The 15,285-nt window shown below is 40.4% G+C and overlaps 1 protein-coding gene and 1 pseudogene across 3 annotated transcripts in view; both read right to left on the reverse strand.

Annotated features, from left to right (window-relative positions):
• CUNH21orf58 (chromosome unknown C21orf58 homolog) overlaps window positions 1–15,285 on the reverse strand; it is a 37,854-nt gene that overhangs the window by 8,710 nt on the left and 13,859 nt on the right. For all 3 annotated transcript variants that reach the window (XM_089680880.1, XM_089680878.1, XM_089680879.1), the window contains exons 4-8: window positions 9,955–10,015; window positions 8,143–8,216; window positions 7,816–8,001; window positions 4,978–5,092; window positions 398–537 (exon numbers count right to left, since the gene is read on the reverse strand). In XM_089680880.1, coding sequence (XP_089537006.1) covers window positions 398–537; window positions 4,978–5,092; window positions 7,816–8,001; window positions 8,143–8,216; window positions 9,955–10,015 — 576 coding nt within the window. The remainder of the gene's footprint in view (window positions 1–397; window positions 538–4,977; window positions 5,093–7,815; window positions 8,002–8,142; window positions 8,217–9,954; window positions 10,016–15,285) is intronic.
• On the reverse strand, window positions 2,424–2,539 carry LOC149459661 (U2 spliceosomal RNA; annotated as a pseudogene).

The raw sequence follows: 15,285 nt of genomic DNA on the forward strand, positions 1-15,285 counted from the left end.
ACAGGAGTTTTCCAACATCAACAGAGACAGAAATAAAAATGCTTGTCATTTATTTTTCTCGCTTTCCTTGTTGATTCTTTCTTACCTTTTGGTAAAACCATTGTCAGCAAGACAGGAAGTGAGGGTAAATATCTCTAATGGAGGCTCTGGATAGCAGTAAGAACCAGACAGGAGTTCTAACCCTGTTCTTCTCTATCCAAAATGTAAAAAAAAAAAACTTGGCTTACACAAAGTTTTTAATGGAATATATATTTATATATATAATAGAGTTTTAAAAAATGCGGAAACTTATTGAAGAACCGTCATATTTAGAGTAGTCTTTGCCACCAGAGTACAAGAGTGATGTAAGCAGGAATTATGTAAAATAAACTGAATGATAAACAACTGAGAACATTACCTGGTGGGACTGAGATGCAGCAGGTGGTACATTTCCGGCAGGTTGGGACATTGCCATAGGCGGCAGTGCTTTCAGCATCATGTTCTGCATAATGATCTGGTGCATCTGGGCATTCTGCATAAGCATCATTTCCACCATGTCTTCAAAAGCAAGACAGAAAACATAAATTCTCTAAAGACAAACTGCATTTTCTGTATTTTTAATAGTGTGCACTACAGATGCTTCCGCAAAGAATCTGCCTTCCACGTATTTTTGTACTGTTTAGCTCCAGATTGTAAATGTTGAATACAGATCCTAATGGGAGTGTTGATTGCCACTTTGAACAACCTACTAGCAGGCTTTGGCAAGCTTTCAACAAACTTCAAGAAGTGCTGAAGTCTGCTAGCATCTTGTTTAAAGGGGCAATCAACACTCTCATTAGGATCTGTGTTCCATATTTACAAAATGGAGCTCAACGTTACTTTAAGCTCCCTAGCAGTATGATTATTTCAGATTTTTGGTGCTGAAAGCGGTACCATTATTTTGCATTGAAATATGTAGTTTTATTGTAGGCCTGTAATTTTTAGGAATAACTCACTGAAATCTGTCCGAACAAGAGTCTAGTAAACATCCCGGGTATGAGAAAACTTGAAACACTAAATCATAAATTAAAATTGAATAAATAATCATAAAAAATAATAATATAATAATAATAATAAATTTAATTCAATAATATAATCAAACCAAAAGCACTGAAATTTGAAATATAGCGCCAAGTTCGCACATCACAAAGTCGCAGAATCGTTTTCAGTGCCTGATGACGAATTTCCCCCACGAATTATTATCACTCAATTCTGCAAGTGGTTCTGATTTACTATCGCTGTTCTCTAGCTGGTCTAAAACCACTTTTGACATAAAGGGACACTTTTTGGATGCCATGGACTTTTCTAAGTTTCCAGGCAGAAAGAACAGTCAAAATGCAGGCAGGGCACAGGACAAAGCAGTAGTGACAAAATGTATGTGAAATGCTTTGAAACAGCAATGTTTTACTATGTCATATTCGTTTTGAAAAAAATGACATTTTTTAAAATTTTCAAATTTGCCGCCGGTTCCGGCGCCCGTACGTCCCGACGTCACAGGGACCGGAACACAGAAGCCGGATGCCAGCATCGGCCGGAGGAGATGGCCGGGGATTTTTTTTTTTAAGTCCGCAAACGTGCAACTATAACGAAAAAACCCGTAAGTGTTCACAAAAAAGTGCAAGTGCAAAACAGCACACAAAAAGTGCACTTAAGGGTGTGCTTTTGTCCTACCCCCGAAGGGGTTGGACCGTTACCCTGATCCCCCGGGGCACGAAGCTCCTGACAGGGACAAGGTTCCCATTTGGTCCTCCTGGCCAAAAGGCCTGGTGGACCACCGTTCCTTATGTTCAGCCGAAGCCGGACATCCAGTACTAGGCCAGGGGGTTCTCCCGAAGAGAAAACCCCCTAGGGACAGGGGAGGAAGGAACCGTATGGCCACACATCCTCCCCCTAGACTTCAGGGCAGGCCCGAGGACCCACACCCTCCATCCTGTGAAAAAAAAACACACACAAAAGTAAAAGGTGACAAACGTGGGGTGAGGAAAAATAAATAAATAAATAAATCTATAAAAATAATAAAAAGTGTCGTGCCCAAATTGTGCACTGACCAGACCCTGAGGCCTGTAGCAAAAAAATTGCCCAGAACTTGACCAAAAGGCCCGGTCCTAGAGGCGCAGTGCAAAAAGTGTTTAAACTCGGTGACCATGTGCTCATTCGCAACGTGGGGTCCCACACCCAAGTGCTACTCAGAGCACCCCTGAGGCGACTACTCAGGGGGCACCTAGTTTGCGGACTCTCTGCCTTCCCAGCCCCTGGCCAGACCAAGGTAGACCATCCAAATCAGGAGGTAACTGGGTCCTTCAGACGTTCCAAAGGAGAATTACTCCCGAGGCCCCAGAACGAATCATGGCGCTCCCCGGTTTCTGTCCTCCCCGTAATAGCCATCCAGACCCCCATCATTCCAGTGAGGGTACTATACAACAACCATCCCCGCAAAGCTAGAATGGTCGGGAGCACCCCCACTGGACACTGATAAGAACAGATACTACACTTGATCTTAGCCAAAAGGCCGAGAAGCGAGGAGATGGCCGGGGATGATGCAGGGAAACACATCGCGGGAGCAAAGGACAAGGTAAGCGCTGCAGTGAATCCCTGTGCAACGCTGCATGGTAAGCCCGAGTGTAGCTCGGGGTTACCGCTTTTGGTACTGAAACTCTACCCCGAGCTACACTCGGGAATACCGCCAGGGAGGTTAAAAGAGTCAACAAAGCTTGCTGCAAGCTCTGCAAGTGTTTTGTCAAAGCATAATGTTCACACTGCCCTTATACAAGCTGAAGCCTGTGAGCTGACACCAGTCAGAATTGGATTATCTGTTGGGGGGAAGCTACATAGATAACCAATGCTATGTCAATAATAAAGCTTATGTAATCAAGTTTCACAGTTACATGCGAGTAATTACTTAATTGAAGCAAAAGGTTATTATTAATGCTAATAGTATATTAGTGGGAAGGAAAAAAGGCAATGAAAAGCAAATTAAACAGGGTTTGACTAAGGGTTAACAGGTTTATGGGTCTGCATGAAAAAATGATCAAATATTTATAGAATATACCAATATAATTATCCAAATGTTATTCATTTCATTAAACGCATCCATAAAATTACCATATGTAAGTAAATGACTCTTAAAATAACCTGCACCAGAAATCTGGTTTATATTCCAAAGTGAATAACTATTAGCAAACCACAAAAAGCACCACCATTCCACCATAAATGAAAAACATTACTTCTTGAAATGGCTTTGTATAGAAAATCACCCAAAGCATTTAAATAAATGGTATTCTTGCAATTATAAATGAAACCTGCTTTGTAATCCAGCATGTCTTTGGAGTGTAGGAAGAAACCCCTGCAAGCACAGGGAGAACGTGCAAATTCCATGCAGTTGGTATCCTGGTTGGGTTTCAAACTGATGACCCTAGCGTAGCAATACAGGCGTGCCAACCATTAGGCCACCGTGGTCTTCCCCCATAGTCTCCTATATGATCATATATGGACATTCTAGTAGAGTTCTATGTGCATAGGAGTTCAATAAACTGTCAAATATTGAGGTAGACTGAGAGTCTACCAACGTAAGGCTCCATGCACACTAGTGTTTTTTAAGCTCCTAGAAGCTGTTATTAGCATTTTGTTCTGCTCCTAGAAGTTTAATAGTGTTCTCCTATGTGTCCATGCACATTACTTTAGGATATTAGCGTTTGAGCTTCAGCGCCTAGGAGCAGAAAAAAAAATTGTTTTTGTAGAGTTTTTTGGAGTGTTTTTGCAATGTTTAACACCCCTAAATGCTACTAAAATGCTCCTAACAGCTTTTTTCTAGCTTTTTTTTTTTCTACATAAGTTGTAATAAACACTGATGCTCCTAAACACTACTAAAACACTACTAAAAATGCTATTACCAACTTTTTATATCCAGCACTTCTTCCAGAGTTTTTTGAGCTTAAAAAAAAAAATGCTAATGTGCATGGGACCTAAATAGCTAACCAGCATTAGAGTTAAACTTTATTTTGAAAAGATGTATAGCACTCTACACTGAGGAGATTCATTTTATTTGGAATGGCTGTCAATTCTCTTTGATCCAGCAGCTCGGTCCTGTTGTGTAGAGATCAATATGACATAGGCGTGAATATCCCTTCCTGTGCTGAACCCTCAGATTAAGGGATAGGTCTATATCTGGGGCAGCACAGTGGCTAAATGGTTAGCACTTCTGCCTGGCAGTACTCGGATTGCTGGTTCAAATCCCAACCATGGCACCACCTGCCTGGAGTTTGCATGTTCTCCCTGTGCATGCGTGGGTTTCCTCCGGATACTCTGGTTTCCTCCCACACTCCAAGGACATGCTAGTAGGTTAATTGGCTCCTGTCTAAATTGACCCTAATATGTGTATGTATGAATATGAATTAGGGACCTTAGATTGTACACCCCTTGAGGGTTAGGGACTGATGTGAATGTACAATATATATGTAAAGCGCTGCGTAAACTGACGGTGCTATATAAGTACCATAAATAAATATCTTCAGTCACCGACAGTATGGGAAATACAGGACTCATTTGTGACAGCAGGGCTCCTTTCTCTGAATAGATTGCTTCAGGTGATGGTGTTTGAAACACCATCTTGGAATCTGTTTGATTTTATAACTTTGTGTAATTGGCCAAGGAATTTATTATTTATTAGGGTGGTTGGATCCAGAACTGGCAGTGAGTGATGCTAATGCTATTTTTCTTCCCCACCCAGATAATTACTTTTCAGTTTGTATACTCAACATGATTACTTTCAAGATAAATTTTAAAGACATACATTAAACAAATTTATATTGTTAGGATTTACATAAATGTTGTGCTAATTATAACTTTTGCATTGTAATAAAAGGATTTATATAATTTTCGATAGAGGCTTCTCTTGGCGCAGTACCGTTATAACGTTTTAAAACAGTGTGTGCAATAAAAAAAAGGTTTTCATTAACTGACCTTCTTTAATGCTGCCTGAGCGTGGCGGCTGATAGGCTTGTGGAGGAGGAATCTGAGTAATTAGTGGCTGCTGTGGAGGTAGCTGCTGAATTATGGTTGCTGGTTGCTGGGGTAACTGTAAATAAAAACACAGTAATTTTGAGTTAACCACTCTTAAACACTTCCAGACCGGACACTTTTACCCCCTTCCTGACCAGGGCAATTTTCAGCTTTCAGCACTATCACACTTTGAATGACAATTGCGCGGTCATGCAACACTGTACCTAAATGAATTTTTTACCATTTTTTTGAGACAGATAAAGCTTTATTTTGGTGGTATTTATTCACCGCTGGGATTTTAATTTTTTTTGCTATGTAAATGAAAAAGTCCAAAAATTTTGAAAAAAAAGTGTTTTTTTTATAAAATTTTGCAAGTAAATAATATTTCATCATAAATCTTGGCCAAAATTTATTCCGTTATCTTTTTAGTAAAAAGAAAAAAAATCCAAATTAGTTTATAACCAAAAATTATAATTTTTAACCATTTTTTTTTTACATTTTTATTTTATTTTTTTATATTATTATTTTTTTTTTATTTTTTTTTTACATACTGTCACCATGGTGACACTGTACTACTTGTGGGGGGTGATGAAAAATTTTTTTTTTTTTTTTTTACACTGATTGCTCTAAACCCATATAGGATGTAAAAGCAATCATTTCTCTTTCTCTCTGTCTGCATTCTTGCAGTCATTGAGAAGTACTGAGTGAGCTTTGATTGGTCACAGCTTGTCACATGGTACAAGGCTGTTGTGAATAGCCTTGTACCATGTGACCTCTGTGATCATTCACAGATTTCACACGTAGTAAGCAATGATGTCACAAGTGACATCTTGCTTACTACTTTGCATGTGATCACTGATTGGCCAATCAGTGATCACATGATTGGGACCTCGTACAGAGGTCCCGTCCAACGATCGGTGTTTCACTGCGCGCTCCCAGGGAGTACGCACAAGCGGGGTGCGGGGAGGCCGTTTATAAACGGCCATCCGACCCTGCACTGCCACTGTCTGGCCGTTTATATACAACGGCCGGTCGGGAAGTGGTTAATCAAAAGATTTTAGGATAAAATTCTGTCAAATCTCTATATACCCTGCTATGAAAGGCCTTCCCCGGGTTGCATTGAAGCCACCTTCGTAGAAGATGTGTAATACTACCCAAGGACTGCAAGTGTAGGCAGGGCCTAAGTGGTGTACCAAACTTATGGAAGAAACATGAGGCAGAGGGTATTAGGACTGTTTTTTATAATATAGAGTCATCCAACAAGGCACCACAGTCAAATATGATCTTGGCACCGCAGAAGCTGTGAGGTGCACAGTTTACTTGTCCGCAGAACACTGATAAGGAGGTAGAATTTACTCCACAGTGATACAAGTTGCACTTATAATTTCACTGTGCCAGAGGAGTGCTCCATTGGAAGGGGTGGTGGTAGAGTTAACTGACACTGGATTCCACCAGGCTGCTGTGGTAAATGACAGCCAGAGGTAATCTGTCCAGGACTGGTGCAAAGTGGACACCATGAAAATTAAACCTATGCATCCCTACTCATCCTGAACCTTTTCCTACCACTGAGCCTGTGCTTTCCCCACCCAGTGGTGCTCTCTCTCTACCTATTGTCTCACAGTGGGCATGCCCGATAATGTTGGTCCCCCATTTTTATAAGGTAATAAATCAAGATGGCTGCCCAAATCACGTGGGACTTCAGCATCTAACAGGTTCACAGTCCTCCCCAAGATGGCCACCTGGCCAAAGATAGGAGACATTTCCTCCCTATTAGACTCCTACCACGTACCTCCCAACCTTTTGCGATAGGAACAAGGGACGCCTATTAGCAAAAGTATTAAGGTATAGGACACCCCCCTTGACATGCCCCCTTAAAAGGAGAATTATACAAAAAAATGATTAGCTAAACCCACAAGTGCTTTTTTTTACCACTACTATTCCTCTATACTGGCTTTTGAAATGTACCATGCAGAAAGTTAGAAACTGGATGAAAGATTTAACACTGTGAAACATTTTTTGAAAGATAAATAGTGCATTTTATATACAACTATACAGATCAGACCAAAATGAGGGACAAATGAGATGGAATGAGGGACAGAGGGACTTTGTTCCAAATCATGGTCAGTCACTCGAAATCAGGGACAGTTGGGAGCTATGCTATCAATGGAAGAGACGGTGCAGTGCTGCCTTTAGGTTGGAGGAAATACCGCAGCCTGCATCTGTTTACACTGGAAGAGGAATGGAGGAAAGTCTGGAAGAATTGACTACCATTGTAAAATCAGTCAGGAACAAATTAATGCTGATGAGGTTACTTAATATAAATTTTACTGCACAAACTAGGCTTAAGGAGACTGAATCATCTAAATGTGGCTTGCATGGCCTCCTTTATCTTATTGGTTCTGCTTATCAGTTCTGAAATTCTCGGATATGCCTGGCTCAATGAGGTCTAAATTGCCACCCATTTTTTCTTTGCTTGTGGTGGCTTCCAGCTTTCCCAGCTATAAATGTAACTTGCAAATGTCAAATAAGTTCCCATCATTCCTCATGCACAGGAACATGTTCTTTGACTCTAGAATCATGTCACCTTGTTGCCTCCATGTATTAGGAAATGTAATAAGAAAAAAAAAAAATTTGAGATATCGAGATCAAGAAAACGCAAAGAAAAGCATTATATGCACACAATTAAGGTATAAAAACTATGACATAAAAAGCCAATTAATGATTGTGCATCGTACAGAACATTAATATTGAAGGATGCAGTATACTGTTTTGATTGTAATCAAGTGCTTACACCCATACCTGCTGCTGTATGATCCTGGGAGGTTCTGGTGGAGGAGGTGGAGGATAAAAGCGCACTGGTGGTTCTGGAGGAGGCAATGTGTGGTAAATGTGCATTGGGGCTGCTACAGGTTCTATACTGATCTTTTTTCTGCGAGTTCCTTCCCAGGTATGTGGCCGGGCTATCTCTTCTAGGAGGTGTTGTTCCTGCATATTAAAGTACAAAAATCACATTTGGGGAAAAATGTTGCTTCAAAGATGTACCTACTGTACTCGTGATGATGTCAAGACGGTGTAACACATGCATGTATTCCGTTGCTGTATTGTGCGGTGTTTTATTACACTCACTCTCAGTTTGTGCAGTAGATCCTTCCTCCTGCGTAATGCAGATTGAAGAGCTTCTTCTTGTCCATCATAACTCCCTGAGGGCAAAGGAAAACAATCACAGTACTACCAAAGTAACACCATCCTGCACATGCCACAGGCTCTGAATGAGGTGGATTTACATATGTTGTATAGAGACATCTCTGTGTTTCTAGCAACCAGGCATCACCTTTCTTCCATCTTCTAACCCACACAGGTTAAAAAGACAGCTCAAATGTAACTAATATGGGTAACATAGACACTTTGCTTACCTTAAAGTCATAAATCACCTTTACCAAACTACGTATGCAGGTAAGGGCCATCTGTAGACAACAACCAAATGTGCAACTTTGACCAAAGTGGAATAATGCCCTTGTTATAGGTGTAGGCAATTTACCAAACATGGCATTATCCTGCCCTGCCTTGTTGCTAGGATGTTGCTAAGAGACTCCAAGCTGTTACTGTTCACCTCCACCATCTTTGAGCTGAATGGTGTTAAGAAAAAAAATCTTCAAGCTGCACAATAAACATGTACAATTATATTAAGCCTTTCCTTCACCTATCTCCCAAAATCCAAATATGAAATACAAGTAAACTAATTTATCCTATTCCAACCACATCCAATGAATACTCAAAATATCCCACATCAATAATAAAATAATTAATTAATTAATAATAATAAAAAATAGATAAATAATAAATGTCCAAATGTAACGAAAGTCCAATCAAACAATAGTCCAACAAAAACGTATTAATCCAGTGTGTTGAACTTCCAATTCCTATTCCAATCCTCATGATACCTAAAAAAAAATCTAAACTACAATAGTTTATTACCTTCTAAATTACAAAACAATATAAGTACCTTAATTGTGTGTAAACATATCAGTGCAAAAAAATTGTAATTTAAAAGGTAATACACTATTGTAGTTTATATTTTTTTCGAGGTATCACGAGGATTGGAATAGGAATTGGAAGTTCAACACACTGGATTAATACAGTTTTGGTGGACTATTGTTTGATTAGACTTTTATTACATCTGGACATTTATTTTTTATCTATTTTTTATTATTATTTAATTTTATTATTATTTATTAATTATTTTATTATTGCTTTGGGATATTTTGGAGTATTCATTGGATGTGGTTGGAATAGGATAAATTAGATTACTTGTATTTCATATTTGGATTTTGGGAGATAGGCTTAATATTATTGTATTTACTTTCAAGGGTGAAAGTGTCACTTTTCTTTATAGGGTGATTGTGGGGGGTATTTCAGTTATTTAAGGTTTACCGAGGTATTATTACTCATAAACTTGTACAATTGTCTGGACTAAGTTTATAAATTAAGTCAACTGAGACACAAGGGAAGACGTGCAGACAGATAGCTACAATGCTGGCTTATTTGCAAGGAAACAATAGCAACTGGGCCATTTATACCTTTTGCTTCAATGATATTCTCTGCACTATAAGTGCCCAGACTTGTAGGTAACAAGGACACATGAAAAAGTTGTCTAATCAGTACTAAACAGAGCCTGGGGCCCATTTACAGCTCTGCATTTTGCCATGCATTGTGGCATTTTTATTCATTTGTATGTGGCACAATATGTCCATTGCATTTGGTCCAAAGCAGCAAAAATGATTTTTCACAAACACATCACACAAAAAAGTTATAGATGAGAACTGTGCTTAAATAAAGATAGTATGCATCTAAGAAAAAGGACTAGGTGACAATACTTATTGCACAGGTAAAATAATAATAATACATTCTACAAGTTTAGAATTCATTTTCTGTTCTTACTTGCTGTTATAACCTCTATATCTGATGAATCGTCAGCAATCTCACGCTCATTTTCTAATCTCTGTGAACAAACGTGAAAAAGTGACTCTATTAATTCCTATTTATCAATAATTATACATTTTTCATATACATTTAATTTCAAACAATCAGAAAAACTGTGAAATATCTGACATTTCAAAGTAGGTCAAGGACATTTTTCTTTTTACAAAGTGTTGATAGTCATTGTGTAGTATAGAAATGTTCAAGACAATTGGGCTATTTGTCATAACAGTGTTTTTCATCAGGGAAATCTTCATTGTCTTCCTGGATAAGGTAGCTATCCATGCATTTCATTTATATTGTTTAACCCATGGCTGAATGAAAGGGTTCTAATAGATTCCTCCATTCAGTGTGGATAGAGGAATCTCCTCTGAAATGTATTGTATTCAGATAGTCAGCACCCCCACTTGTCTGAAAACCCTAAAGCTAGCCATATATAGGTAGAATTTCAAACAAATTCTTGGTAAAAGTCCATTTAGAATGAAAATTCTTAGGAAAAATCTTAGGTAAATTCGTACGAAAATTCTCAGAACATTTCAATGTTATTCAAAAGATTTTGTTTGCTTTTAACATTTGATTTTAGGTATTACAGTGATTCTAACGGCTTCTTTTTTTTTTTACAAAAATAACTAACATGTCTATACTTACCTGCTGTGTGCAGCAGTTGTCTCGGATGGAGCAGCACAGATCCTCCTCTTCTCGGGGTCCCCCGCCAGCGCTCCTGGCCCCTCCCTCCTGTCGGGTGCCCCCACAGCAAGCAGCTTGCTATAGGGGCACCCGAGCATGAGCACTCCCCAGCCACTGCTCCGTGCGTCCATTCACACACAGAGCCGTGACTCGGCCCTACCTCCTCTCTGTTCTCATTGGCTCACTGGCTGTGATTGACAGCAGCGGGAGCCAATGGCTCCTGATGCTGTCTCAGCCAATGAGGAGAGGGAGTCCTGGGATAGCCGAGACTCCAGTGCACATTGCTGGATCGAGAGGGGGCTTAGGTTTATTATTAGGGGGGGCTGGGGGGGATGCATAGAGAAGGTTTTTAACCTTCATGCATAGAATGCATGAAGGTAAAAAACATTGAGCCTTTACAACCACTTTAATTGACTATACAGTAAGTCCCCTACTTATGAAGTTATGTTCCAGGAGCTTTTTCGTAAGTCTGACAAAGATCAGCACTTGCAGACAATGGCTACGAGCGCTGATCAGTATGTTCTGGTAGGGGGAATCCCCATCAGAACACAAAGGCACAGTGGGAGAGATTACCACACCAACATTGCTTGTGTTGGTATGGAAATCTGTTAGTTTTTTTTTTCGTTCAGCTCACTGGGTTGTAGAGTGTGTGACATGTGAACACATATTTGCATATTTGAAAGTTCGTAAGTTGAATGTTCGTATGTAGGGGACTAGCTGTACAGAACAAAAACCACATACACTGCTAGAAATTTGTTTGTTCAAGAAAAATTTTCCATCCAGCTCCTTCGAATTTTCTCATCACTGTGGTAGAACATTCTTTTCCTATGAATTTTTGTTCGAAATTCTACCCATCTATGACCAGGTTAACAATGACTACATCTTATTGGATACATTCACTGTTCGGCAGACATTCTCTCTTCCGGTTCCTTTGATTTTTTATTTAAAGTGGAACTTCACCCAAAAGGGGAAGTTTTGCTTGTCTGCCTCCTCTTTAAGTTTTGGCTCTTATTTTTTGGGGGAGAAAGTGGATACCTGGTTTTGACAGGAACCCATACCCACTTCTGGTTGGATCGCCGAGGTGACCCGAGTAGACATCCCCCCCCCCCCACAGCCTTCTGGGACACATAACAGGTCCCAGAAAGCTATGGGACCATTCACAGAGCACAACGCGACTCGTGCATGCGCAGTGCAAAGCCAGCTATGAAGCCGCAAGCAGTCACAGCCAGGTTTCCTAATTAACATGCCAGTGCCTGGACGTAAAGATGGCTAAAGAGCTGGCTTGGGTGATGAAAGCGCTGAGTCCCAAGTGTTGTAATAATAAAAGTCAGCAGCTACAGTATTTGTAGCTGCTGACTTTTATTTTTTTTATTTCTAGGCTGAAGAACTTCTTTAGAGTTTGAAAAGCAAGGTGGTGCCTACAGGGCTACCCACGGCTCAAATTTTTGCCAATTAAGCAGGAACTGGGCAAAACTAGGGCCGTGTATGGCGAGTTTAGTGTGCTTATAATCTGATGAAACATCTCAGTGCTATGGGGTTTAACCAGTGGCCCCCATATGTTAATAAGCCTAGTCTGCCTGATGAACGTATATAGTCTCCATTAGCACTACTGCATGTTTGTAAGCAAAACCTGTTCTAAGAGAAATGTGTAAGCAGTTATTGCTGACCTCCTTATGGAAAAGCTGGCTGCCTGGATGTCACAAGTCTCTACGATTTGAGTCATTGACCTAAAACAAACATACAGGAAGTGTAGTCAGAATCAAGTCTCCATAGCACTTCTGGGTCACCAAAATATTAAATCGGGAAGATCGGTATGACATCCAGGCAACAGGAGATGACAGCAACAGAACATTTTTTCTGTGCATTTCCTTTAAAAGGTATAACTAATATTTAAACAATTTACACACTTTTAGTTCAGCTATTGCTTTTTTTTTTTAAGAAATTATGTTAAATTTTTTCAACAGCCACATGCAGTTTGTGAAAGTGGTGTTAAACGGAAAACCAAAAATGCAGTATATTGTTGCATACCAATCATTAGGTGTGGTGACTGCAGTAGGGTTTTTTTGGCATTTTTCTCTCTGTTTTCACCGGGTGATCTGGCCAGTAACACCTCTTGTATTAGTAAGACACTACTCTGGAAGAATGAGCACAGGAGGCACAGCCGATAACAGCATTGTTAACCTGGTCGGAGGGGAGTGTTAGATGTACTAGCAGATTTAGGTACACAAACAAACTGAAGCTAAACTCGAGCTCACATTGCAGTTACAGCAAACAGTTTTTTTCTTTGTGAAATAAAGGTTTTAAATAAATAAATAAAAGCTGATTGTTGTAAGCCTGTCAGTGAAAAATGGTTCATCTCAACACTCCTAACTGATACGTTTGATGGAGAGCTTGTTCTGTTAAAAAGAAAATGACTTAGGATGGCCATAGATGGATCAACATTCGTCCAGTTCAGCAGGGAATGGCCAAATTTTAATCCATGTACAGTGTTTCTCAAACGTTTGCATACCCTGGCAGAAATTGTGAAATTTTAATATTGAAAACTGATCATACCAAAAAACTGTGTTTTATTTAAGGATAGTGATCATATGAAGCCATTTATTATCACATATTATTATACAGTATTTATAAAGCGCCAATGGTTCGCTCAGCGCTGTACATTACAAAGGGGGACAGAACATGTGACAGAACAATACCAATACAATGCAAAACATGAGGGGATCAAGGGCCCTGCTCTTTCGAGCTTACAATCTAGTTGTTTGGCTCCTTTTAAAGTCATAATGATAACAGAAATCACTCAAATGGCCCTGATAAAAAAAGTTTATATACCCTGGAATGTTTGGCCTTGGCACAGACACACAAGGTGACACACAGATGGGATAAAATGGCAATTAAAGGTTAATTTTTTCTTTTCAAATTTCAATTAGTGCCTGTGTATAAATAGTCAATGAGTTTGTTATCTCTGACTTGGATGCACTGGCCAGGCTAGATACTGAGCCATGGGGAACAGAAAAGAACTGTCAAAAGACCTGCGTAACAATGTAATGGAACTTTATAAAGATGTAAAAGCATATAAAAAAATATCCAAAGACTTCAATATGCCAGTCAGTACTGTTCAATCACTTATTAGGCAGTGGAAAATTCAGGGATTTCTTGATACCAAACCAAGGTGATATAGACCAAGAAAGATTGCAGCCACAAGTGCCAGAAGAATTATTCACAGGATACAAGGAAAAACCTACAGGTAACCTCAGGAGAAATACACGCTGCCCTGGAAAAGACAGTGTGGTTGTTTCAAGGAGCACAATACCATAATACAAAAATGAGCCGCATGGTCAAGTTGCCAGAAAGAAGCCTTTACTGTGCCAATGTCACAAAAAAAGCCTGGTTACAATATACCTGTCACATACCTGATGGGAGACTGAATTGACGAGGTCGGCCTCACTTGTGTCACTAATCCTGAGCCCGCTGAGGTTGGAACAGAGGGCGTCTAAGGACCAGGGGGACAAGAGCGCCAGGGTTTTGCTTGCAGCTCTTGCAGATGATGACTTTGGTAAGCAGGATATCCACTGATTCGGATACTGTAGAAATAGACCAGGCAGGTACCGTGGATTGTCAGATGCACAGCAGAGCCAGGTTTGCAGCCAGGACACAGGACTGGAGCGGAGTCGTAGGATAGCCAGGGTCATAACAGTCGGGCAGCGCGGTACAGGATCAGGAAGAGAATGCCAAAGTCAGGAACAGAGACGAAGTCAGGAACCGGGGGGGCCGAAGAGAACTCAGAGTCGGGTCAGGAACAAGCCGGGTCAGCACCAAAGTAATCGCACAGGAAACAAGCAGGACACTGGGGAAGCTGAAGACCAGTCAGCACTGAATCAGCACCGAGGTGCTCTTTAAATAGCCTGCCCAGCACCGACAGGCGCGCCTGGGTCCTAGTGCCTGCCCGGTGTCGTCATTGGTGACATATGCGCCTGGGTCCTAGTGCCCGCCTGCCTGAACGCCTTTTCGGGATCCAGTGCATGCGCAGATTCATGCGCTGCGGCGATCTTCTTGTTCCCTGATAATACCCAACAACACCTTAATATGCCTCACAGCTTCTGGCACACTGTAGTCTAGAGTGACGGTCACAACCATAAGCGCTCTGTTTGGAGAGGGGTCAACAAGGCCTATAACAACAAGAATACAATCCCCACTGTGAAGCATGGTGCTGGCTCACTGATGTTTTGGGGGTGTTTGAGCTCTAAAGGCATGTGGAATCTTGTGAAAAGTGAAGGCAAGATGATTGCAGCATGTTGTCAGAAAATACTGGCAGACAATTTGCATTCTTCTTCATGAAATCTGCTCATAGAATGCTCTTGGACTTTCCAGAATGATGATGACCCTAAGCACATGGCCAAGTTGACCCTCCAGTGGTTACAGCAGAAAAAGGTGAAGGTTCTGGTGTGGCCATCACAGTCTCCTGAATTTAATATCAATGAGTCTTTCTGGGGTGATCTCAAACGTGTGGTTTATGCAAAACACCCAAAGACTTTGCATACCCTGGAGGCATTTTGCCAAACGAATGGGTAGCTATACCACTACAGTTGAATATGAATTCCATAAGAC

The sequence above is a fragment of the Staurois parvus genome, unplaced genomic scaffold (assembly GCF_062004578.1).
Source record: "Staurois parvus isolate SC_StPar_1 unplaced genomic scaffold, SC_StPar_1.0 ptg000251l, whole genome shotgun sequence".
Lineage (NCBI taxonomy): Eukaryota > Metazoa > Chordata > Amphibia > Anura > Ranidae > Staurois > Staurois parvus.